We start from the raw sequence: 25,747 nt of genomic DNA, 5'->3' as shown, positions 1-25,747 counted from the left end.
TATGATATTGATATGTTGACTATATCCAGTAATAATTATGATAGATGTAGTGTTCTGGTTTACTAGCTGGTTACCCTTGTGTATGGCAAGCCATACACATATAGATTTCACTTGTTTAACCCATTTTTGACAGGGCCACCCATGGCTTAATTTTTGGCTGCTTCAGCAGGAATTAGACATGATTCAAGCCATGTATTGCGACCTTAAAGTTGTCCTTAGACTTCTTTTTAGGTCCTTAAAGCGGTAGTAAACCCGCAATTTTTTTTATTTTTTTTTAAACCTGCAAAGCAAAAGGCATAATGAGCTAGTATGCACCGCATACTAGCTCATTATGAAATACTTACCTTAGAGCGAGGCCCCGACATCTGGCCCGATCCACGCCGAGGGAGCTGACATGCTCCCTCAGCGTTTCTTCCGGGTATCGCGGCTCCGGCGCGTGGGAGATTTCATTCCGGCCGCCGGCCACTGCCGGATTTTCACGCAGAGAATCCCCTTGTGCGCATGCGCCGCTGCAGTCAGCGGCGCATACCGAGGGGAATATCTCCTAAGCCGTACAGGTTTAGGAGATATTTTTTTTACCTACAGGTAAGCCTTATTATAGGCTTTCCTGTAGGTAAAAGTTAAAAATTCGAGTATACAACCACTTTAATAAACTATTTTTATTTATTTTTTTACTATATTTTCTCTGTCTGAATCTGGTATGAGGCTTCTGATCTAACATCTGTATTATCAGAAGAAATTGTACCTAGCCTAAGATATTGACTATATTGAAATGACTTGATCAGAAAATTAGGCTGAGTAATAATAGCATGTAGTATACTCTATGTACAGTGGTGTGAAAAAGTGTTTGCCCCCTTCCTCATTTCCTGTTCCTTTGCATGTTTGTCACACTTAAGTGTTTCGGAACATCAAACCAATTTAAACAATAGTCAAGGACAACACAAGTAAACACAAAATGCAATTTGTAAATGAAGGTGTTTATTATTAAAGGTGAAAAAAAATCCAAACCATCATGGCCCTGTGTGAAAAAGTGATTGCCCCCCTTGTTAAAACATACTATAACTGTGGTTGTCCACACCTGAGTTCAATTTCTATAGCCACACCCAGGCCTGATTACTGCCACACCTGTTCACAATCAAGGCATCACTTAAATAGGAGTTGCTTGACACAGTAAGGTCCACCAGAAGATCCTTAAAAGCTACACATCATGCCGAGACCCAAAGAAATTCAGGAACAATTGAGAAAGAAAGTAATTGAGATCTATCAGTCTGGAAAGGGTTATAAAGCCATTTCCAAAGCTTTGGGAATCCAGCGAACCACAGTGAGAGCCATTATCCACAAATGGCGAAGACATGGAACAGTGGTGAACCTTCCCAGGAGTGGCCGGCCACCCAAAATTACCCCAAGAGCGCAGCGACGACTCATCCAAGAGGTCACAAAAGACCCCACAACAACGTCCAAGGAACTGCAGGCCTCACTTGCCTCAGTTAAGGTCAGCGTTCATGCCTCCACCATCAGGAAAAGACTGGGCAAAAATGGCCTGCATGGCAGAGTTCCACGGAGAAAACCACTGCTGAGCAAAAAGAACATCAAAGCTCGTCTCAATTTCTCCACAACACATCTTGATGATCCCCAAGACTTTTGGGACAACATTCTGTGGACCGATGAGACAAAAGTGGAACTCTTTGGAAGGTGTGTGTCCAAGTATATCTGGCGTAGAAGGAACACTGCATTTCATAAAAAGAACATTATACCAACAGTAAAATATGGCGGTGGTAGTGTGATGGTCTGGGGCTGTTTTGCTGCTTCAGGACCTGGAAGACTTGCCGTGATAAAAGGAACTATGAATTCTGCTGTCTACCAAGAGATCCTGAAGGAGAATGTCCGACCATCTGTTCGTGTACTCAAGCTGAAACGAACTTGGGTTCTGCAGCAGGACAATGATCCTAAACACACCAGCAAGTCCACCACCGAATGGCTGAAGAAAAACAAAATGAAGACTTTGGAGTGGCCTAGCCAAAGTCCTGACCTGAATCCTATTGAGATGTTGTGGTATGACCTTAAAAAGGCCGTTCATGCTCGAAAACCCTCTAATGTAACTGAATTAGGACAATTCTGCAAAGATGAGTGGGCCAAAATTCCTCCACGACGCTGTAAAAGCCTCATTGCATGTTATCGCAAACGCTTGGTTGCAGTTGTTGCTGCTAAGGGTGGCCCAACCAGTTATTAGGTTTAGGGGGCAATCACTTTTTCACACAGGGCCATGATGGTTTGGATTTTTTTTAACCTTTAATAATAAACACCTTCATTTACAAATTGCATTTTGTGTTTACTTGTGTTGTCCTTGACTATTGTTTAAATTGGTTTGATGTTCCGAAACACTTAAGTGTGACAAACATGCAAAGGAACAGGAAATGAGGAAGGGGGCAAACACTTTTTCACACCACTGTAGCTGTTTTTTTTTGTAATAGGAAGAATCAATGATTTTCTCCCCCTATCAACATCTGGAGAGGTCAAATGACAAATCCAAAAAAGAGATTTTGTCCTTATCAGAATTTATAGTGATGCAGGCATCATTCAGATATTCCCACTGAAAGTCCAGGATGTCATATGATGTCCTTGGGCGGGAAGCGGCTAGTAATTGTTCAGTGCCTGTCCAAATGATGAGGCTGTCGGCTATATGCCTGTGCAAGTTAACACATATCACAGGTGTACAGACTAGTACCCCATCACTCGAAATGTTATGTTCCCAGCCCCCAGGTGATGATTAGTGCAGGACTGGGCATATATGATCCCCATCGCCATCCCCTGCACCTGGAGGTAGTGAGAGTCAGCAAAACTAAAAGCATTATGTTTCAAAATGGACCTGAATAAATGGATTATAACACTGCACTGGCATAATGATTTAATCTAAAAATTGTATAGTTACAGATATACTCTTATGTGGAATGCTTGAATATAATACCTCCACCCCTAAAGCCAATAAAGTGGCTTCCTTCCAATAAAATAAGGAAGGGTAATATTTCTCTACAATAGAAATCACTAAATGGCGGACTGTGGTCCAGATCCAGACTGAGTCACTGTCCCATCCAGACCACTGTGCTCATGCCACTTAGGAGCTGTTTTTTGACTCCATACACCAGCACTGTCATCCTCACAGTAGAGCCGATAGCGAGAGGCATGACAGTTACGGACAGAGGGCTGCTCAAGTTAACTTTTCAAGTTATATTATTGGTTATCAGGAAAAATGACAGTCCTAGAAACCAATTACCAGCTTATCAACATGAAAAGTTGTGTAGCCCTCCATCTAGACCTGCTATGCCTCCTACCCTACAACCTCTGTGCAGTAGATGCAAAGTAAGAACGTAGGACAGTGAGGATGGGAGTGATATGCAGGGGGGCTGAGGACAGTAACGTGAGGGTGGGGTGCTGCAAAGAGGGGCAAACACTAATGTGAAGGGGGGAGGACAATACTCTGAAAGGGGGCTAAGAACACTACCATGGGGGGGGGGGGGGGGGGGTTGAGGACACTGCTGTGAAAAAAGGGGGGTCTGATATAAAAGGGAGATTGAGAACACTACTGTGCAGGGGGCTAAAGACACTGTTTTGAAAGGGGGACCGTGATGAAAACGGGGGATCTTAATGTGAAGGGGGGACTGAGGACACTGATGTAAGAACGAGATTGTGTTATAAGAGAAGGGGGGACTGTGATATGAAGATTCTGATTTAGACCTCTGCTGGAAGAAAATGTTACTGACTGGAGCTCTGTGAATTTTATTTCAATACCCCGACTCTAGTGAACAGAAAAGACCCTCCATGTGCTATCATGTATACCTGAATACCAGTATTATACTCATATTCTCAATATAGGAACCAGTTTCCCATATTATGTGTGTTCCTGGAGGATTGGTGATGTATCTTACAGATCTTAGGAAGTGCATAAAAAGTGGGTTCTCTAAAGTAATGCAGTTTCAGAAAATAATTAGTACTTTTTGTAAAAATACCCTTGTCAACCACCGCCACCAGGAATTCATTCAGAGATATTTTAGTCTGTTTAGAAAGTTTTTTCCTTATATCATCTCTCTACCAAATTCTGTAGTATTTGTGTGTTTTAAATATTAGCTATAATGACAGTGTTTCACAGTAGAATATTTGTATTTGTATATATAACTACATTGGGAATGGTTTCCTAGAGTTAACTGCTGTTCTCAAAGGTAAAAAAGCAACCCTGCTTTTTTGGAAAAAAGACATATAAATTTAAATATAAAATAATAATTTACAATGTATATGATTATTGCATCAAATAATTGCACAGGTTAAATATTAGTATCACAGAAACTCACCTGGAAAGGTACAAGCCAGAAGACTCGTTTTGTGATGTTTGTTTATCATTGCAATTTATCATGGTCTGAATAAGTGCAAGATCTGGTCTCACTTGGACTGCACTAGAGATTGCCTTAGTTACTAGAACCACAGCATCTCTTAAAAAGGTTTCCAAACTTGGTCGGCTGACTTCTCCATAAGCTAACAAACCAGGGGGCAAGCCATCTGTCTGCATCTCCTCCACATTAAGTGGTTGTCCAACCAGCCAGTGAAACTCAAGTGGTTCCAATCCATAGTCTTTGGCTGCTTTAAACACCAAGGAAGATCGCTGGGCATCACATCCATGTAAAAGCAAAGGTATCTGTGGATTCTTTATAGCATCAAAGTGATGATTCAGGTAAGTTCCTACATCAGCATCACCAAGTGAGTGAATGTTAAGGATCTCATGTGTCTCTATACTTGTATTAGTAGTCACATAGTCAAGTATGATGGTGCTTTCCCATGGGTGGCATGTGATAACAGCTAGTTCCTCCCAGCTGTTGTTCTGTAAGACACTGTTCAAGATTTCCATTAGAGAATCCACTGAACTTCTCATATCCATTCGCAGATGAAAAGGGTTCTGAAAAGAATAAAGCACCAAATGCTGATTAGATATTGCAGATACAATATGCATTGTGTTTGCACAACAATGACACAATTACTGAAACAATTCCAAAGCAATATTCCAAAGCAAAGATGATTTACAATTCAAAAAATTGTGTCTTCAAATCAAAACCTCAGTAATGTGTGAGCTGCAAGTTGAAGTTTGGGCTAAGCCTCCTCTAAAAGTAAATGCATGTTTATACTAAAGGCAACTTAAAGCTAAACTTAAAGCAAATATTAAAAACACAGTTATGTAGTAGTTAAAATTATGTTCAAAGATGTTTGAAGTCCAGTCTGTGTTAAAACAATTTTCTCCATCGATGAAGTGGAGAAACAAGCACAGTCATTCAGGGACTGGAAGTTTTTTTACCAGGTGAAAATAAGAAGAAGCCTGTAAAATGGAAAACAATGCAGCTATCACATTTTGGTACTGGTATGCTACAAAATATTATTAGGGGCTTAGATACCTGTTCTTATGGAAATATAGGCCTTTAACCACTTAAGCCCCGGACCAATTGTCAGCCTAAGGACCAGAGGTCTTTTTACAATTTCGCACTGCACTGTTTTAACTGGTAATTGCGCGGACATGCAATGTTTTACCCAAACGAAATTTGTGTCCTTTCCCCCCCCCAAATAACCCCATTTTGGAAAGTAGACACCCCAAGGAAATTGCTGAGGGGCATGTTGAGCCCATTGAATATTTTTATTTTTTTTGTCCCAAGTGATTGAATAATGACACAAAAAAAAAGTTTACAACAAGTTGTCACTAAATGATATATTGCTCACACATGCGATAGTTATATGTGGAATCGCACCCCAAAATATATTCTGCTGCTTCTCCTGAGTACGGGGATACCACATATGTGGGACTTTTAGCCGCATACAGCACCCCGAAAACCAATCACTGCCTTCAGGATTTCTTAGGGTGCAAATTTTTGATTTCACTCCTCACTACCTATCACAATTTCGAAGGCCATAAAATGCCAAAATAGCACAAAACCCCCCCAAATTAACCCATTTTGGAAAGTAAACACCCCAAGCTATTTACTGAGAGGCATGTTGAGTCCATGAAATATTTTATATTTTGCTACAAGTTGCGGGAATATTACAAACTTTTTTTTTTTGCACAAAGTTGTCACTAAATGATATATTGCTTACACATGCTATGGGCATAAGTGAAATTACACCCCAAAATAAATTCTGCTGCTTCTCCTGAGTACGGGGATACCACATGTGGGGGGCTATTTGGGAGCCTAGCCGCGTATGGGACCCCGAAAACCAAGCACCGCCTTCAGGATTTAAATATATAACGCTACCAAAAAAAACTGTTAGCGATCGCAGGGATCAGGCCTGACTCTGCGAACACTGCAGTTATGTGTTTAGTGTTTTGTAAGTGACAGTGATAGATCAATACTGCACTTGGGTGGGCTGGGCGGAGGGGCAAAACGCAGGTGCTAGCAGGTATCTGGGCTGATCCCGCTAACAATGCGTTTTTTTGGAACCCTAAACTGCTGGGGACGCTAGTATAGATCTGATCAGATCAGATATTGATCTGTTCAGATACTATACCACTACGGGAGGTGTATGCTTTGCGCGTGGGTGTTTTAGCGGTACTGGCACTAACCTAGCGCTGCCTGGGGCGATGCAGACTCTGACCCTAAAACCTAATTGATATCACCCGCCGGGTGATCAGGGGGTTAAACCTTTATTGGGTAATAAATGGTGGGTGCCCTGATGCTATAAAAAGCAAACTAACTAACCAGAGTCACCCATAACACTTATACGGTGATCACTGGTGAAAGGGTTAACTAGGGGCAATCAGGGGGTTAAAATCTTTATTAGGTAGTATATGGGGGTCCCTGACGCTATATAAAAACCTGACGGGGAACCTAAATAACTAACTGGCTAACCAACGTCACCAGTGACACTTATACAGTGATCACTGGTGAAAGGGTTAGCTCTAGGGGCAATCAGGGGGTTAAAATCTTTATTAGGTAGTATATCGGGGTACCTAACGCTATAAAAACCTGGCAGTGAACCTAAAAAATAACTAGCTACCTAGCGGCACCAGTGACACTAATGCAGCGATCAGAAAAACGATCGCTTAGTGACACTGGCAAAAGGGGGTGAAAGGGTTACCTGGGGCAATCAGGGGGTTAAAACCTTTATTAGGTAGTATATGGGGGTCCCGGACACTATATAAAAACCTGACGGGGAACCTAAATAACGAAATAACTAACTGGCTAACCAGCGTAACCAGTGACACTTATACAGTGATCTCTGGTGAAAGGGTTAACTCTAGGGGCAATCAGGGGGTTAAAACCTTTATTAGGTTGTATATGGGGGTACTTAACGCTATAAAAACCTGGCGGTGAACCTAAAAAAATAACTAGCTACCTAATGCAACGATGACACTAATGCAACGATCAGAAAAATGATTGCTTAGTGACACTGGCGAAAGGGGGTGAAAGGGTTAACTCTAGGGCCAATCAGGGGGTTAAACCTTTATTTGGGGGGGTAGGGGGCTACCCTGGACCTAACACTAACTGCCCTGACACTTTTTACTGTCACAACTGACACTAAATGCAGTGATCAGTAAATAAATGATCACTGCAATCAGTGACACTGTGACTGGGAGGGGGGGCGATCGGGGGGGGGGGGGTGATTTGTGTGCCTATGTGTACCTACGTGTCAGTGTAGCGATTGGTGCACTTACTATGTCCTCTCCTCGCAGTTCGGTCAAAAAGACCGCCCCGAGGAGAGAGACATCACTTCCTCCTGCCTGTGTTTACACTACACAGGCAGGGGAAGCTTCTCATTCGCCAGGAGCGATCGAGAGGGGATGGCCATCCCCTCATCCCGGATCACTCCTGAAGCGAAATGGACCGCCGCAGCCAGCGGGAGGGGGTCCGATCGGACCCCCCACCCGCTGGAAGGCAAGCACGTACGGGTACGTGCTTGTGCCCGTACATACCATTCTGCCGATGTATATCTACATGCGGCAGTCCTTAAGTGGTTAATGGGTTACCTTCCGTAAATGCTAGTTGCCCTGCTGTTATGCTAAACCATTTAAAGAGTTATGACAGGTTATTATAGGTTTAAAAGCACCTATACATGTGGAAAATGTACCAGTTTTTGAGGAACCAAAAAATTTGGAAACACAATGTGATTTGGATGTATAGTAACCCTAAACAGTCTTTAGGAAATAACAGTAAAAAAGGAAAGGGGTTCCCCTAGTGGTGGACTTTTTAGGCATGTACACCAAGAAATATATAACAAAATACAAAATGTATTTAGTAAAATGAAATCATGCCATAAAAAGAATTAAATAGCATCATACATAGAATACAAAATAATGGATTATCCATGCATATCGTCATTGTAGTTATAGCCATAGCCATAGTATTAATTTTCCTATGCGTTTCGGAGCCAAGGAAATCTCCTTCTTCAGGGGAAATATACAGTATGGAGTATAACTATATCAATAAATGATGGTGTGAGAAGGTGGTGTACCAAAAATTAAAAGCAAATATGTACGTCAAGAAATGTATATGAATGACTCCCGAGCTTCAAAGGTCTCCATAAATTTATAGCATTTCGCAAGACTGATAGACACTTATACGGTCACAGATTTTATGAAGCTCCGACAATCCACAATGCTCATACAGGAAAGACACCGAGGCGGACAAATTATTGCGCCCGACCTTAAGGCGAGTGGGAGAGAGCTTATCTTGACCGTCCGGCACTCCACAGAATAAGCTTAGTTTTTTTCTATATACAGTGACTTAAAAAAGTATTCATACCCCTTGAAATTTTCCACATTTTGTCATGTTGCAATCAAAAAGGTAAATGTATTTTATTGGGATTTTATGTGATAGACCAACACAAAGTGGCACCAAATTGTGAAGTGGAAGGAAAATGATAAATGGTTTTCAACATTTTTTACACATAAATATCTGGGGAAAAAAAAATGGGTTTGCATTCTGCTCCCTTTACTCTGATACTCCTAACTAAAATCTAGTGGAACCAATTGCCTTCTGAAGTGACCTAATTAGTAAATAGAGTCTACCTGTGTGTAATTTAATCTCAGTATAAATACAGCTGTTCTGTGAAACACTCAGAGGTTTGTTAGAGAACCTTAGTAAACAAACAGCATCATGAAGGCCAAGAAACACACCAGACAGGTCAGGGATAAAGTTGTGGAGAAGTTTAAAGCAGGGTTAGGTTATAAAAAAATAGCTTTAAACATCTCATGGAGCACTGTTCAATCCATCATCTGAAAATGGAAAGAGTATGGCACAACTGAAAACCCACCAAGACATGGCCATCCACCTAAACTGACAGGCAGGGCAAGGAGAGCATTAATCAGAGAACAAGCCAAGAGGCCCGTGGTAACTCTGGAGGAGCTGCAGAGATCCACAACTCAGATGGGAGAATCTGTCCAAAGGACAACTATTAGTCGTGCACTCCACAGATCTGGCCTTTATGGAAGAGTGGCAAGAAGAAAACTATTGTTGAAAGAAAGCCATAAAAAGTCCTGTTTGCAGTTTGCGAGAAGCCATGTGGGGGACACAACAAACATGTGGAAGAAGGTGCTCTGGTCAGATGAGACCAAAATTGAACTTTTTGGCCTAAAAAAACAGGAAAAAAAGCGGAAAACTAACACCGAGCATTACTCTGAACACACCATTCCCACCGTGAAACATGGCAGTGGCAGCATCATGTTGTGGGGATGCTTTTCTTGAGCAGGGACAGGGAAGCTGGTCAGAGTTGATGGGGAGATGGATGGAGCCAAATACAGGGCAATCTTAGAAGAAAACCTGTTAGAATCTGCAAAATACTTGAGACTGGGGTGGAGGTTCTCCTTCCAGCAGGACAACAACCCTAAACATTCAGCCAGAGCTACAGTGGAATGGCTTAGTTTAACCACTTGCTTACTGGGCACTTGAACCCCCCTCCTGCCCAGACCAATTTTCAGCTTTCAGCGCTGATGCACTTTGAATGACAATTGCGCGGTCCTACAACACTGTACCCAAATGAAATTTTTATAATTTTTTTCCCACAAATAGAGCTTTCTTTTGGTGGTATTTAATTACAGCTAGGAGTTTTATTTTTTCCTAAACAAACAAAAAAAGATGCAAAAAAAAAAAAAATCATGTTTAATAGTTTGTTATAAAATTTTGCAAACAGGTAATTTTTCTCCTTCATTGAAGTGCGCTGATGAGGCGGCACTGATAGGCTGCACTGGTGGGCACTGATAGGCTGCACTGGTGGGCACTGATAGGCATAGTTAAGGTGGCACTAATAGGCACAGATAAGGTGGCACCGATAGGCACAGATAAGGCAGTACTGATGGGCACAGATAAGGCGGCACTGATAGTCAAAGATGGGCACAGATAAGATGGCACGGATGGGTGGCACTGATAGGTACCACTGATAGATGGGACTGATGGGCACTGATAGGTGGCTCTGATAGATGGCACTGCTGGGAACTGATGGGCAGCACTGATGGGCACGGATATGTGGCACTGGGGTGCAGCACCGTTGTTGAGGCAGATTGTGGGTGGCACTGTGGGCACTGATGTGTGGCACTGTGGGCACTGCTGGGTGGCACTTACGGGGGGCACTTATTTATTCCTGAGGGGGGCAGGTGGGCACTGGTAAGCTGGCCGTGATCGGGACTGATGTCCCGATCACGGCCGCCGGTGATCGGCTCTTTTTTTTCTCCTCGCGCTGTCAGTGCGAGGAGGAATAATAGCCGATTACCGGCTCCGTTGTATCACATGATCAGCTGTCATTGGCTGACAGCTGATCACGTGGTAAGGGGTCGGGATCGACCCCTTGCTCGGATCCATGATGAGGCGAGTCTCATAGACTCGCCGATCACAGAGCGCGCCGCGCGCGCCCCTCAGGGGGCACGCAGGCTGCTCATGCACGGAACGACGTCAATAGACATAGTCCCGGCAAAGGAGGTCCGCGCTGTAGCCGTCATTTGGCTATAGCGCGGATTCCTAGTGGTTAAAGCATATTCATGTGTTAGAATAGCCCAGTCAAAGTCCAGACCTAAATCCAATTGTGGTAAGACTTTAAAATTGCTGTTCACAGCCACTATCCATCCAATCTGACAGAGCTTGAGCTATTTTGAAAAGAACAATGCGAAAAAAGGCACTCTCTTGATGCGCAAAGCTGGTAGAGACATCCCCAAAAAGACTTGCAGCTATAATTGCAGAGAAAGGTGGTTCTACAAAGTATTGACTTAGGGGGGCTGAATACAAATACACACCACACCTTTCACATATTTATTTGTAAAAAAATTTGAAAACCATTCATCATTTTCTTTCCACTTCACAATTAATTATTTGCCACTTTGTGTTGGTCTATCACATAAAATCCCAATAAAATACATTTACGCTTTTGGTTGTAACATGACAAAATGTGGAAAATATCAAGGGGTATGATTACTTTTTCAAGGCACTGCAAGTGTACTACATATGAATGTATACATATCTCTTAACATTTGTCTACACAGAGGTTTACTTCTTTTTATTGCAGTGAACATGTGTAAATGGAATCCACGATCAAGTGTGTTGATCAAAGAAGCTACTTATAACAAAGATTTCCCACATGATTTTGAGAATGTTATCATTTATATAGGGAATCTAATGTCTTTTCATATGGTCTTTCCAAGACTGGATAAAATCATTGATTTCAAAGAGTTTTTATGGAGAGCCATGCACAGGCAGATGTTAAGCTGAGAATGATGGTCACTGAAATATACCAATAGTTTCAGTTCCTGGCACTCTTTCCTTGTATGGCTGGAGTGCGGGGCACTGACAATGTCTATGTTCTGTAATAAGCATTTTCATAATTATAGGCTCTCATTATTGACTTCTAGTTATTGCCTATATGGTTCATTGATGCTGTAATTTGTTACATCACTTGCAGGAATTGGGCTATGTATGCTGACAAAGGGCAAAACAAAATATATTTTAATACTTTTCCTTTGTGAGCACCTGGGTAATGTTATTTGTGAATAAATGCAATCTATTAATTTGCTCAACTTATTGGTGAATACATTAGAACTACTCATCTACTCATCTTTGTTTTCTGGTATTTCTCACTCTGGACGAAAGAGAGTTTATATTCTCATGAAAAATAATGAGCCCATATATCAAGAAGACACTGTGATTTAGATTATCTTTGTTTGAAAATATTGTGTTTAAAAATCTTCTTATCCCTGTGTAATGACTAGACAATGGTGTACTGATTTAACATCCCTTAAGTTTTTTCGAATGGATTCTGTTTTGCAAGCCTAATGCCGCGTACACAGGATGGGACTTTCTGGCAGAAAAGGTCCGATGGAATAATTTCAATCGGATATTCCGATCGTGTGTGGGCTTCAGGGGACTTTTTTTTCAAAAAGTCTGACGGACCTAGAAATAGAACATGTTTTAAATCTTTTCGACGGAATCAATTCCCATCAGAAAAAACATTCGTCTGTATGCTAGTCCGATGGACCAAATACAACGCAAAGGCAGCTATTGGCTACTGGCTATGGAACTTCCATTTCTAGTCCCGTCCTACGTCATAGCATTCGAAACGAACAGACTTTGGTGTGATTATGTGTAGGCAAGTCCGTTCGGTCGGAACTCTGTCGGAAAGACTGTCAGAGTTTATTCTGGCGGAAAGTCCGGTCGTGTATATGCGGCATAAAAGTGTTAGTCCCAAGAGACTGACAACATCACTACAAGGACTGTCTTTTGAAAACATTGGCCTGCCGGATGTATTGCTGTATTTGATAAGCCATTATCTGCTCCACACTGCTAAACTACCTCATACACAGGGTTGAGAAGAAGACTAATGGCACATACACACGATCGTAATTTTTGTCAGAAAAATCTCTGATGGCTTTTCCGATGGGATTTCGCTCAAACTGTCTTGCATACACACAGTTACACCAAATTCCATCCATCAAGAACGTGGTGACATACAACACGTACAACAGGGCTAGAAAAAGGACGTTCAATACCCAGTGCGCCACCCTTCGGGCTCCTTCTGCTAATTTCATGTTAATAAAAGTTTGGTGAGAGATGATTTGCGCTTTTCAGACTCGTGCTTATTTCCAATCATTTTACTGCTGTTCAGTTTGTGCTTCTGGGTTTGTATCTGGTTTTCAGTGCATGACCAGCCGACTGTTTTGACGCCATGTTGTGGTTACGTACTCATCTTAGAGTTCATGCTGTGTGGGGGCTTGGCATTGGGGTTCTTACTTTGACCCAAGTCCAGTCCATGAACAGGGGGGGAGGAGTTTATGGACCAAGAATTGGTTCCTCCAGCGTGACCAATTCTCTCATATGCTTCTGCTGCGTGAGATCCAGGAGAATAACCCTGATGATTTCAGCAATTTTCCCCGGATGACGGACTCAATTTTTCACTGTTTGTCGGCTTTGCTCACCCCTTATATTAGCAGGTGGGGCACTGCATGAGGCAAGCCATCACTCCCGAGCAGAGGCTAGTCGCCACCTTGTGGTACTTGGCGACGGGGAGAAGTCTACAGGACCTCAAGTTCTCTACAGGCATCTTCCCCCAGGCATTATTCCAGAGACCTGTTCTGCTATTATTCAGGTCCTGCAGAAGGACTATACTAGAGTAAGTTTTATCCTTTAACAGCACATAATATGTATTTAATGTTTTCTAATGTTTTGTTTCATCATTCCATAATTACCCTGATTGTAATATGCTGTGAATGTCCTCTTTGTCATCATGCATGCTTGAATCTTTTAATGCTCCTTTTTTGGCCTACATGCATGTTTACCTTCACTAACCTCCCCATGCTATCCTGGGCCCATACACACCTAGCCTTGTCACTTAACAATGTATTTTGTCAGCTCCATTGTACTGCTTTACCTTAAACATCCCCCTATAATGTGTACATATGTTATTGTTGTCCTTAAATTCATGCAGAGTGTCAGAGGCTTTTTTGGGCTCACAAACTCATTTAGAACCCCCCCCCCCCCCTTAAAATTTGGACAATGGGCCATCAGAGGGGGTGAGGAATCTGATAAGTGGACCTTATTTTTTTGTCTTTAAATATGCATTAAAATCAATGTTATACTGATGTTGGCCAATAATGTCTGTGTATAATCTGCTTGCAATGTTTATGTGCAAAATTACAAAAAAAATGTTTCTGTTTTGACTCCACAGTTTCCTTTAACGTTACATGAGAATGGCAGACTGTGGCATCCCACTTTGCCCATCGTTGGGACTTTCTCAACTGCGGAGGGGCAATAGATGGGAAGCACATCCACATCGTCCCACCACCCCATTCGGGGGTCATACTATTTTAACTATAAGGGATTTCATAGTATCGTGTTCCTGGTGGTAGTGTCTGCGACATATGAGTTTCTCTATGTGGACATGGGGAAGAATGGCCGGATGTCGGATGGTGGAGTCTTTGCCCAGACTGAGTTCTACAGATGTCTTCAGAGAGGTGGCTTGGGATTGCCAACTGCGGAAGAGAACTTCAAAGGAATTTTATTGCTGATGAAGCATTTGGTCTGGGCACGTGATAAGGCCATTCCCCCAGAGCACCCTTGCTGTGGAGAAGAGGGTTTTTAATTACTGTGGTTTTTAATTACTGGCTGGCCAGAGCCCGAAGAGTCGTGAAGAATACCTTTGGGATAATGGCCAGCCGGTTAAGCCTATTTCTAACGGCAATCAACCTGGCAGAGTACAAATTTAACCACATTGTTTTATGCTGCTGCATCCTGCACAACTTTTTAAAAAGAAATGCTCCAAATTATATAGCCTCAGTTGGGCCTGAAGCCGGACTTTGGGAACCAACACTGACGGCCCTGTAAGCTGTCTGTCCTGGCTTGTCCCCTCCAAAGCGCCCATGAAGAAAATATGTGGAATATTTTACTGGTAGGGGGGGCATTGCTATGCCAGCTAATTTGTAAATATTTTTTAAATAAAATAAAAATTGATCTGAAAAAATCTTGATTTGGATTTACTGCTTGTGTTTTTTTTATCTGTCTCCTAGGTTCTCCTAGTGCACTTGTAGTGCCAAGTGGTTTTCACATTATTTAAATAACACCCATTGTCACTGTAAACACCAACTTAATACAAAAAGTGTTATTGAGCATTGAAAGAAGAAGCCACACATTGTTGAGTAGAAAGCATTTTACTCCATACACACAAAAAAACACATCTTTTTTTTCAAAGATTTACCTTGAAATTTAAAAAAAATACAGAAACAGGCATGTTTCCAAACATAAAATTCCCAACTCTGGAACTTAAAAGTTCAACATTGCAAAAAGAAGGCAATATCAGACACTTTATAGTGTGAAAAAGGTCTTGATCTTGCCTTCATCAGATGGGGTGAAGTCACCCCTATAAAAGCCAAATTTAGAAGATGCACACAAATTGTGAGTCAAAATGGGGATTTCCTTTCTGATCCCATACCTAATGTCAACATGTGCTATCTCCCATCATGTGGGATCAATGGACGTGTTTTGGGGGTGCAACCACTTCCTCTCACCTACTAGAGTTGGGAGGAAGGGGTTGCAACCACAAAACGCGTACATTGAAATCCCCTGATGGCAGATAGCACATGTTGACACACTGTGTGCATCTTCCAAATTTGTTTTTTAAACTGTATTAAAACTTTAGATAAAATTTTTAGAAAAAAAAAAAACAGGAATCTTTTTAGGATTTAGATTCTCCCTAGTACATCAATCATGTTATTCAGTCTTTGTTCAATCTCCTTGGTTTTCTCTTTGATAAGGTCCAAATCCCGACTACAAGACATTTCCTCGATAAGCCACTGTGTACTGTCACTGTTAAAATGACTGGATTTTGGTAACCTGAACATCACCTAAAATAAAAATATACACCATGTATTAAAAATATGCAGGCAAACATCTATTATCTGAATCTGTGGTGTTCGACACTGACCTGTTGTGGTGCCAAATTCCAGCACTTCTTCCACCTCTCCTTCCTCCACATCCTGAGGTACCACAATACTCTGCTCCTCTTCTTGAGGAGGTGGGGGGTTCATGTTATCCTCAGACGGAGCAAGTCATTTCTCCTCTATGAGAATGAAACAAAAGGTATAATTACTTAGCACACAGACATTTGTGGCCAGAATTATGAATGTGAAACGTTGCTTGGAAGTGGTGTACAATTGCCTTTGTTGGGGCAGAGTTCCAAGTTGAAGACCTAAATAATTCCCTTAACCAAGCTAGAATACTTACCTTTTTTGGACAGGTTTCATACATGGAGATGCCCCAAGTATCCACTGGAGTACCTGTGTGGGTCACCCTAAAAAATGTGCTCTGGTGTCCCACACTAGTGTTCCTGAGTCCAGATGTGTAAACAGCTGCTGAGTGTCCTCTCCTTACACTGAATCAAGTTTGCAATTCATTCTAGTTTCAAAGACATCTAGACAATAATGTCCTAAACTTCTTTTAATACAAATTAGCAAATGTAGTTAACCCTGTATCTGTTAAAAACATTGTATTTAGTTGGCAAATGAACAATGTTACCTGCAAACGATTACTGTGCCCACAAACATGAAAGTAGCCATTTTAAACTGTACAACAGTAAAGAAAAACACATGGAGCAGCATGCAAGTTAATAATCATATAATCATAATAGTAACACATGACAAGTACTTACTTTTTTTAAGCACTTTTTAATCCTTTTGTACTGATCTTGCTCCCTTAAATTTAGGTGTGACCAGCGTTTCCTTAATTGCTCCTTGGATCATCGTATCCTAAATTTCTGCCGCAGACGCTTCACCACTTTCGTCATGATTTTGGCCTTTTGCAGATTGGAGTTTGGGTACGGTCCATTCTTGCCATCGTAGTCGGCCCTCTTCAATATGTGGACCATCTCCACCATCTCTTCAAAGGACATATTGGAGTCCTTAAACCTCCTCCTGGATTGGGGCGTTTTGGCCTCCGGGCTTTCCTCCTCGTAACTACGTAGTAGTGACTACCTGCTGTGTCTCTGCCATGTTCCTCTCCCACTGCGACGAAAGGGAAGGGGCAGGAAATCTTCGATAAAGAACACCAGGGGCGGGGGACGCAGGCAAAGTTTCATGCATGCACAGAGTATATAAAGTTAGGACGCGTGTGTCGTATGTACGTTCGGTGTGCTGAGGAAGGAGGACGAACGTAACATCTTAACTTTGGTACATCAGTGGCCTATACTGATTCTAGATTGAGGCCTATATTGGGATAAGATTAGGGGAGTTTAGCCTGATATTTATTAGTGTTTTTGTCTTGTGTTTTGTCTTGCAGCAAATATGAAACAATTCAAAGACCCTGAATTCATGGTCACTTCATAGACAAATACAGGGATATGAGAAATTTGTGGGAGGTTAAAAACCCCTTATATCAAAATAAACCAGTTTGGAAGGCATCGCTGAAGAAACTGCTGGAATATGTGAAGACGCAGGTCCCCAACGCAGACATCGAGTTTTTCGAGAAGAAAATTGGTAGCTTGAGAAGCACATATAGGAAGGACCTTAATAAGGTCCAGGCTTCCATGAGATCAGAAGCTGTAGCAGAGGATGTGTATGTACCCAGTCTGTGGTACTACAGCAGGATGTGGTTTCTGGAAGACCAGATGGAAGCCAGGGAATCACTTTCTACACTTCCATCCACCCTTCCATCAACCCCAGAGGAGGCTTCTGAGGACCAACCTGGGCCTTCCATCCTGGAAGAAGTTGAGGAGCCCAGCTGTACCAGGTATAGTATCTTTTAACATATTTATTGTCCGAAAATTATTGTTGTTAACTATATGTTATTCTTGCTAACAAATTAATGACTTAGCAAAAAGTGTTTGACATATCAATTGACAGTAGGGGCCAAAAATGAGTGTGACAAGAATGAAAAATGCTGGGGTCAGAATTATAGTCTTTTCTATTTATTAACATCCAATTTGCAAGTCATGAGCTGAAATTTGGGTGGGATTGATGAACCAAAAACTAAACATATGCCCCTTTTTCATACACAGGAATAGCTCAGCCAGGATGAGGCTCTGGAATGTGACAGACAGGAAGAGGTGGGGGTAAGTGTCAGCCAGGAGGGGACAGGGCCCTCTAGCCTCACCCAATCCCTGGTGCCTCCCCTCAGCCTTCCAACAAAAAGGGCCAGGAAGGGCAGTAACGTAGAGGAGGCAGCACTGGGCCTCATTAAGGATGCTAATGCAGCCCCGAAAAGCCCCCCCCCCCCACGCTGAAGAGGCTTATGGCTGCTATGTAGCTGCAAAATTGCAGCAAATGGAGGAGGGCCAATGCCTCAGGTGTGAGAAATTTGTTTTTGAGGCTATTCAGAAGGGGTTGAGTGGCCAAATAAGTGATAAATGCACTAATGTATACTCGCCCATCCTACTCCTCCTCCTGCCACAAGTCCACCTCCAGAGCCACAGCCTCCAAGGAAGGCTGAAAGGAAGACAAGAAAGCGATGGCCTGGGTTCAGTCTGGTCTGACAAAAGACAGGCTGTTGTAGTACCAAAGCCATATGCCATATATGTCATCTGCTGCTGTTCATAATCTCTGTGAGTCCTAGACCAGATTGTGCTCCCCATTATATGGACTTCTCAAGCTACAAATTTTATTTTCAAAATAGTTGATGTGTGCCATGGGGTAGAAAGGCTTCGCAAATTCCATCAGTTTCTCCAATGTTGCCTTCTTTATTTTGGTATCAGTCAGAATAAATGGAGATTTCTTTTTTAAATACTTGCCTATGTGTTTTTCTTCAAATAGGGCAGTTTGTTTGTGAGTAGACAGGTACATTTCAAAAATACAATGTCAAAATAACAGGGAACACCAACCAACCTCCTTGAGCTTTAAAGTGACAAGATAATAATGATGTTGTGTAAACTTGACACACAAAAAAAAAAAAAAAATGATGGAGATGACTAGAAAATTATTTCTAAATATTCCAAAAAAAGGAGTTCTTGATTAAAAAAGAAAAAAACAAACAAACATTATTATGGAGATCTGGCTTTAAAAAAGATTATTCATGCGATCAGGAGAAATAATAAAGAAAGAAGTTTGTGAGAGCTCTGTGTAAATATGAGCGGCAAAACAACTTCATTCTTCTAGCATTGTAAAGAAGAAGAGAATGCGCTGCATTAAACTATTAAAACGCATTCAGCGTGACAAATGTGCTATGTCCATTACGAATGGTAGTTTTACTTCTGTCTCAAAGTTGAATCTGAGCATACGTGAGTTTTTGTGTGTCGGAAATGCATACACACAAAATGGATTTTCGGATAAGAACTTTTTCTGACCGAAAAATTTAGAACCTGCTCTCAATCTTTTGCTGGCCTAAATTCCGCCAGCAAAAGTTTGATGGGGCATATACACAATCGCATTTTCTGGCCAAAAGCTCTAATCTGTCTTTTGCTTGCCAAATTTCCAATCATGTGTACGGGACATAAGGTTTGTGATGGTTTGCGTATTGTCAGCTCAAGTGTAGAGCATCCTGCTGAGTTTAGTTCACTTTAGAAATGCTGTTTAAGTCCTTAGTGGTTAATTTGCCCATGCCACCATCAAAACAAGCATAATGACATTTAGTCTCCTGGCTCTCTCTAGCAGCGCTGTTGCTCAGGCCTTTTGTATTAGTCCTTCAGACAATCTAACATAGCACCTCTGCTCCCATGCAGGCTCTGTACCTGACGCTCTCATGAAGCTCCCTGCTACTCTGTGCTTGTATGAAAAAGTATCCTATTCTGTTTGTATTGCTTCCTTTGTATGAAATACCTGCCAGTCCCTCTGCTTTCCCTTTCTAAAACTGACCACACTAGGCATGAGAGCACATTGTGGTCAGTTCTCTAGCTATGCTGGGAACTCAGTGTGCTCTTCTCCAATAATCAGACTTGTCCTGACATGCCTCCCCCCTCACTGCCTTTCACCGGGAAGTTCAGTGTGCTCTGCTGTTTCTCCTGCAGCTCAGATGGAATATAACTGAAAAAATGAAAAAAAATGTATTTATAATGTTTTTATATCTATACACAGATGTTTTGCCTTTCATTTCTATTTTAAACTGAATAGGTTGTTTTATAAGGTGAGGGTTCTTTTTTTAATTTCCTCCTTTTATGTCACGTGGGAACTGGCGTTCTTTTTTGGTGTCCAGAAGGTTGATAAGCAAAGACCTCATTGGGTCTACACTGCTACAGTTACTACTGTAACAAGTTCTGAAAACCTGTTTTTTTTTCAGATCCTCAGATAATCCTCTTCATTTCGCTCTGTTGCACACATTCAGATTGTACATTTAATATACTGTATGTTTTTGAGAAAAGACTGCAAAGGAGTTCTGTGTGGATCAGTGTTGCCAACCGTCCATGTTTTTACGGGCAGCCCGTAAAAACGGGGCTATTTTTTCATGCCCGTGAAAATCCGTGAATAAAAAATCTTACCAGTAAAAAAATGACGTTCCCGGTTCGGAACTGCGCATGTGCAGTTCTGAAGCATGCCGAGAGTCTCCGATGCATCCCGATGATCTTTCTGACACTGCTGCACCTGCTACTAGTCTTGTTCCCTCACCCCCTTCCTTCCACAGTGCGCCTTATTCGATTTCTGCACAGGAGATGCTGGAAGGGGGGGGGAGGAGTCAGCCTGCAGTGGAGCCGGACTGACTGTCTTCAGCCTAGCAGAGGAGGGTGAGCGGTAAGCTAGTGATTAGTTAAATGTCTCTCATTGCCTTGTCTTAGTGGGGGGTTTTTTGTGTCAGATCTGCATTACTATTTGCTTCTAAACTGACTAGGGAGGACGTTTTCTGAGATCTCCCCCAATCTCTACCTATTGCCTGCAGTGCTCACCAGTCCAGTCCAGGCACAGCCTCCTGAGTCCTCTCCAGAGTTACCACCTCATGTGTCTGGGGCACTCCAAATTCCAGCATGCCAGCAGAGGGGAGGCAGCAGCAACAGCAATATGATTTGGCTGATTTTCTGATGAAAAGTGCTGCTGTATATTGTGTCTCTATAGTTTGTGTGTTATGTTTGCTCATAATATAATTAATTATGTATTGTGCTTGATGGTCTTGAGGTGTTTATTCATATATTTTTATCTGAATAAGTAGTAGTGAGCACATTTGGGTCTCCTGTAGCATATCCGCACTCTCTTATCGTCTCCTGTAGCACATTCGCAGCCTCTGACCATCTCCTGTAGCACATTTACAGCCTCTGACCGTCTCCTGTAGCACATTGGCAGCCTCTGACCGTCTCCTGTAGCACATTAGCAGCCTCTGACCGTCTCCTGTTGCACATCCACAGCCTCTGACCGTCTCCTGTAGCACATCCACAGCCTCTGACTGTCTCCTGTGGGATAAAACCCAGAGCCACCAAGCTAGAGCCATTTGACTGAGCCCTGCATGGTGCACCTGAAAGGAGGCCAGTGACCGTGCCGCCAGGCCAATCTGAGGGGGAGTCACTGACGTAAGGTGGCACTGATATAAAGGTTTCCCCCCTATATTAGTAACCCCCCCCTTACTTTAGTGTATTCACTGTACGAAAGGTGGTCTCTAGTCACCAGATTGCCCCCCACATCAGAGTTCCTGGCGTTCCCCTTTACATCAGAGTCTGCAGGATTCCCCCTTACAGTGCAAGGGGGAACTCAATCTGTGGACCCTGATGCAGTTGCCCTTTACATAAGTTTTGTGCAGACTCTGATACATGGGGGAACTCTGTGCTAGCTGGGTTATAGTAACCTGATCTTCATGTCAATGCAGAAATATAAGTTTTTTTTACTTTTGTTAAACTTAAACACATTGCTAATAGCACTAGATATATGTTTATACTTTAAATATTGATATTTGCACTGTTTAGCACTGAAAACTGTCATTTTAGGTACCTTTTTGCAGTGCCAGTAAAAAATTGGTGCCGTTTGTAAATTTTTCATCCTGCCAGTAAGTTTTGCTTCGGAGGGTTGGCAACTCTGGTGTGGATGGCCTTCTACTGAATAGCCAATGAAAACCATTGCAACATCCAGCCAAAACAGTTTTTTGGGGGGGATTTTGGAAGGAGTGGGGACGGATACCCCTGTTAGATGTTTACTGCTATCTGGGGTTCATTTAGAGGAATTTCTCTCTTCTTGTCCTGCTGACAGGAAATGAGGGGAAATCTACAACAGCAACATGGAAATTAATAAAAATGCTTATTTTTAGTATAGTAAGGGAAGGCTAGAACCCCGCTATGTGTTGATGTCATCACAGTGACCCCCAAATATAGCCAAAGCCACCCAGCCGTGGGAGATCACCTTCCAGCTGCTTTCCTGTCAATCTCTGCAGTTACCAGTTGCTTACCTGCCGCTCTCTGCATACAGCATGCCTGATGAAAGGTGAAACCAGCATTCTGCAGACCTTTGACACCACTTGACATGCTGATCCAACATCATAGCTGTGAATAATGTATTATTATGTATTTTCCTCTTCCTCTGACAGCTTACATTAATGCCCCGTACACACGAGGGGATTTTCTGTCGGAAAAAACTTGGATGGTTTTTCCGACGGAATTCTCCTCAAGCATGGCTTGCATACACACAATTACACAAAAGTTCTTGGAACTTTCGACTGTCAAGAACATGGTGACGAATCTTGCCATCTCCAGAGGAGAATGTGGAAGGACTCCCCTTCGTCTTCGTCGCAGATGAAGCGTTTGCGCTGGCTGACCATCTGATGCGGCCATTTTTTGCGATGAGGACCCTCACCCCGGACCAGAGGGTTTTTAATTTCTGGCTGGTCAGAGCCAGAAGAGTAGTAGAAAACACTTTCAGGATAATGGCCAGCCGGTTCTGCCTATTTTTGACACCCATCCACATGGCGGAATATAAACTCAATCATATTGTGCTTTCCTGCTGCATTCTGCACAATTTTTTGAAAAAGTACTCACTGAACTATGTGGCCTCAGTTGGGCCTGACGCAGACTTACCAGAATATGCCAACCTGATGGCCCTTGAAGCTGGCCTTCCTGGCTTGCCCCCCCAAAGCTCCCGCAAGGTCAGAAACTGATATATGGAGTACTTTGCGGGTGGGGGAGGGGGCCATTGATATGCCAGACAATGTCTGAGAGCCTTTTTTTAAATAAATTTCACTTTCAAACTGCAACAATATTTTTTTTAATTTACTGCTTGGGTTTGTTTTAGGTGTCTCCTAGCTTTTTTTCTTCAACAGTGCAAACCCAATTTCTGTGCGAGGTGAGGTGACAGTCTCTTCTTAGGGTCCGTTCACACAGGGGCAACACGACTTTCAACACGACTTTTGGAGGCAACTTGGACACGACCTGAACACGACTTGGGGCGACTTACAACACGACTTTAAGTCGCCCCAGGCCAGGCGACTTTTGCAGCGGCCAATCAGAGAATGAGCTCTCAAGAGGGCACTCCACGCCAAATTTATGAATAAAAATTTGGCGTGGGTTCCCCCTCCGAGAGCATACCAGGCCCTTAGGTCTGGTATGGATATTAAGGGGAATATTTTTCGGCGTGGGGGTTCCCCCCAGATCCATACCAGACCCTTATCCGAGCACGCTACCCGGCCGGTCAGGAAAGGGGGTGGGGATGAGCGAGCGCCCTCAACATGGGGGGTGCTTTGGGGAAGGAGGGGCCACGCGCCCCCCCACCCCAAAGCACCTTGTCCCCATGTTGATGAGGACAAGGGCCTCTTCCCGACAACCCTGGCCGTTGGTTGTCGGGGTCTGCGGGCGGCAACAGAAGACCGGGCCACCGCCTGTAAAAGAGCTATAAGAAGGCGCGGTGGCCGGCAGAAGAACCGAAGAGGGGGACAAGACCCCAGAAGTCAGGAGAAGAGGGCGGCGACGAATAAGAAAGCCGGGCTCCTCCGCTAGAAAAAGAGCTAGCAGAAGATAGCGGAGGAGTCCGGCGAGAAGACCCCCGGAGCTGTGCAATAAACAATTTTAACCCTGTGTTGTGTTTTTTTTTTTTTCACAGGTGAATGGGTAGGGGTACGTTGTACCCCATGCTCATTCACATAGGGTGGGTGGCCGGTATCCGGGGGCCCCCTTATTAAAGGGGGCACCCGGATTCCGATAAGCCCCCGCCCACAGACCCCGACAACCAACGGCCAGGGTTGTCGGGAAGAGGCTCTTGTCCTCATCAACATGGGGACAAGGTGCTTTGGGGTGGGGGGGCCTGGTACGGCTCAGGAGGGGGGGCGCGCGCTCGTCCCCACCCCGTTTCCTGGCCGGCTGGGTAGCATGCTCGGATAAGGGTCTGGTATGGATCTGGGGGGGGCCTCCACACCGTTTTTTCGGCGTAGGGGGTTCCCCTTAATATCCATACCAGACCTAAGGGCCTGGTATGCTCTCGGAGGGGGAACCCACGCCAAATTTTTATTCATAAATTTGGCGTGGAGTGCCCTCTTGAGAGCTGATAATTCTGTCAGAGTTGCCTCCGTATAGACGGAGATCTGACTTGGAGGCGACCTCCATTGAAATCAATGGGTACCGGTCGCCTACAAGTCGGATTCAAGTAGTACAGGAATCTTTTTTTGAAGTAGGAGCGACTTCAGTAGTGTGCATTAAGACGGCTCTCATTCACTTACATTGCTTTTTAAATGTTGTCCGACCTGAGGCGACTAGGGGCGACCTGAAGTCGGATCGGAGTTGCCCCTGTGTGAACGGACCCTTAAGATAATATTATTATTATGTTGTGGGTCTGCTACACACACACACCTCGTTTTTGTTGTTAATGCGTGTAGTGCATTACTGACAAAAATATTGCTCATTTTCAGCACCATGACAGAAATGTGTGGAGTCATGAAAATGGTGTGATTGGGGCAAATTAAAAAGCACTGTGGGTATTATTTACTAAAGGCAAATGCACTATGCACTACAAGTCCACTGTAAAAGTGAATCTGGAACTGCACTTGGAGTGCAAAGGGGAGTTGCCTTTAGTAAATAACACCAAAAATCAAACCTATTGTCCCAGAAAACAACAACTTTACTATAAATATTGCTTTTGCGCATTGAAAAAGGAAGCCACACATTGTTGATAATGAAACTTTTTACTCACTTTTTATTCACATGTGCATTTATAAAAGGGTTTTACAACAAACCAACATATTTGGTGTATATAACATTTTTTTTGTTAACATTAATATAACTTGCTGTTTTTGTGGAAACAGGCACGTATCAAAGCATAACATACAGAACACAGGAACTTACAAAGTTCAACTTTGAAAAGACAATATCAGACATGAGTATGTACAAACTGTGTAGATATTGCCTTCATCACATGGGGTGTCACCCCTGTAAAAGCCAAATTTGGAAGATGCACACAAATTGTGATTCAAAATGGTGCCATGCCTAATTTCAACATGTGCTATCTACCATCATGGGGGATTAATGTACGTGTTTTGGGGGTGCAACCCCTTCATCTTAACCACTTTAGTAGCAAGGAAGGGGTTGCATCCACAAAACGCGTACATTGATCCCCCATGATGGGAGATAGCACATGTTGACACACTGTGTGCATCTTCCAAATTTGGCTTTTCAAAAAATATAAAATTTGTTTTTAAAAATGAAAATGGATGCTAGCTAGTTTTGGGTGTTTCAGATTCTCCCTAAACCATCAATGATGTTCTTCATTTTTTGTTGAACATCATTAATGTTTTTCTTGCGATTGCACCCCATTATCTCCCCAATGAGGATCTGGACACTTTCACTGGTAAAATGCGATTCTTCTTCCACAACATCCACATCACCTAAAAATAAACCAAATAAAACACAGTGTATTATAAATATGCAGGCATAC

General features: G+C 42.9%; 1 protein-coding gene across 1 annotated transcript in view; it reads right to left on the bottom strand.

Annotated features, from left to right (window-relative positions):
- Positions 1 to 25,747, bottom strand: part of GRIN3B (glutamate ionotropic receptor NMDA type subunit 3B) — a 244,456-nt gene that overhangs the window by 155,628 nt on the left and 63,081 nt on the right. Inside the window, exon 2 of the mRNA XM_077475656.1 lies at positions 4,344 to 4,942. Coding sequence (XP_077331782.1) covers positions 4,344 to 4,942 — 599 coding nt within the window. The remainder of the gene's footprint in view (positions 1 to 4,343; positions 4,943 to 25,747) is intronic.

Source organism: Lithobates pipiens, unplaced genomic scaffold, assembly GCF_037356315.1.
Source record: "Lithobates pipiens isolate NorthernLeopardFrog02 unplaced genomic scaffold, aLitPip1_a1.2 Scaffold_13, whole genome shotgun sequence".
Classification (NCBI taxonomy): Eukaryota; Metazoa; Chordata; class Amphibia; order Anura; family Ranidae; genus Lithobates; species Lithobates pipiens.
This window is presented reverse-complemented; position numbering and strand designations above follow the sequence as displayed.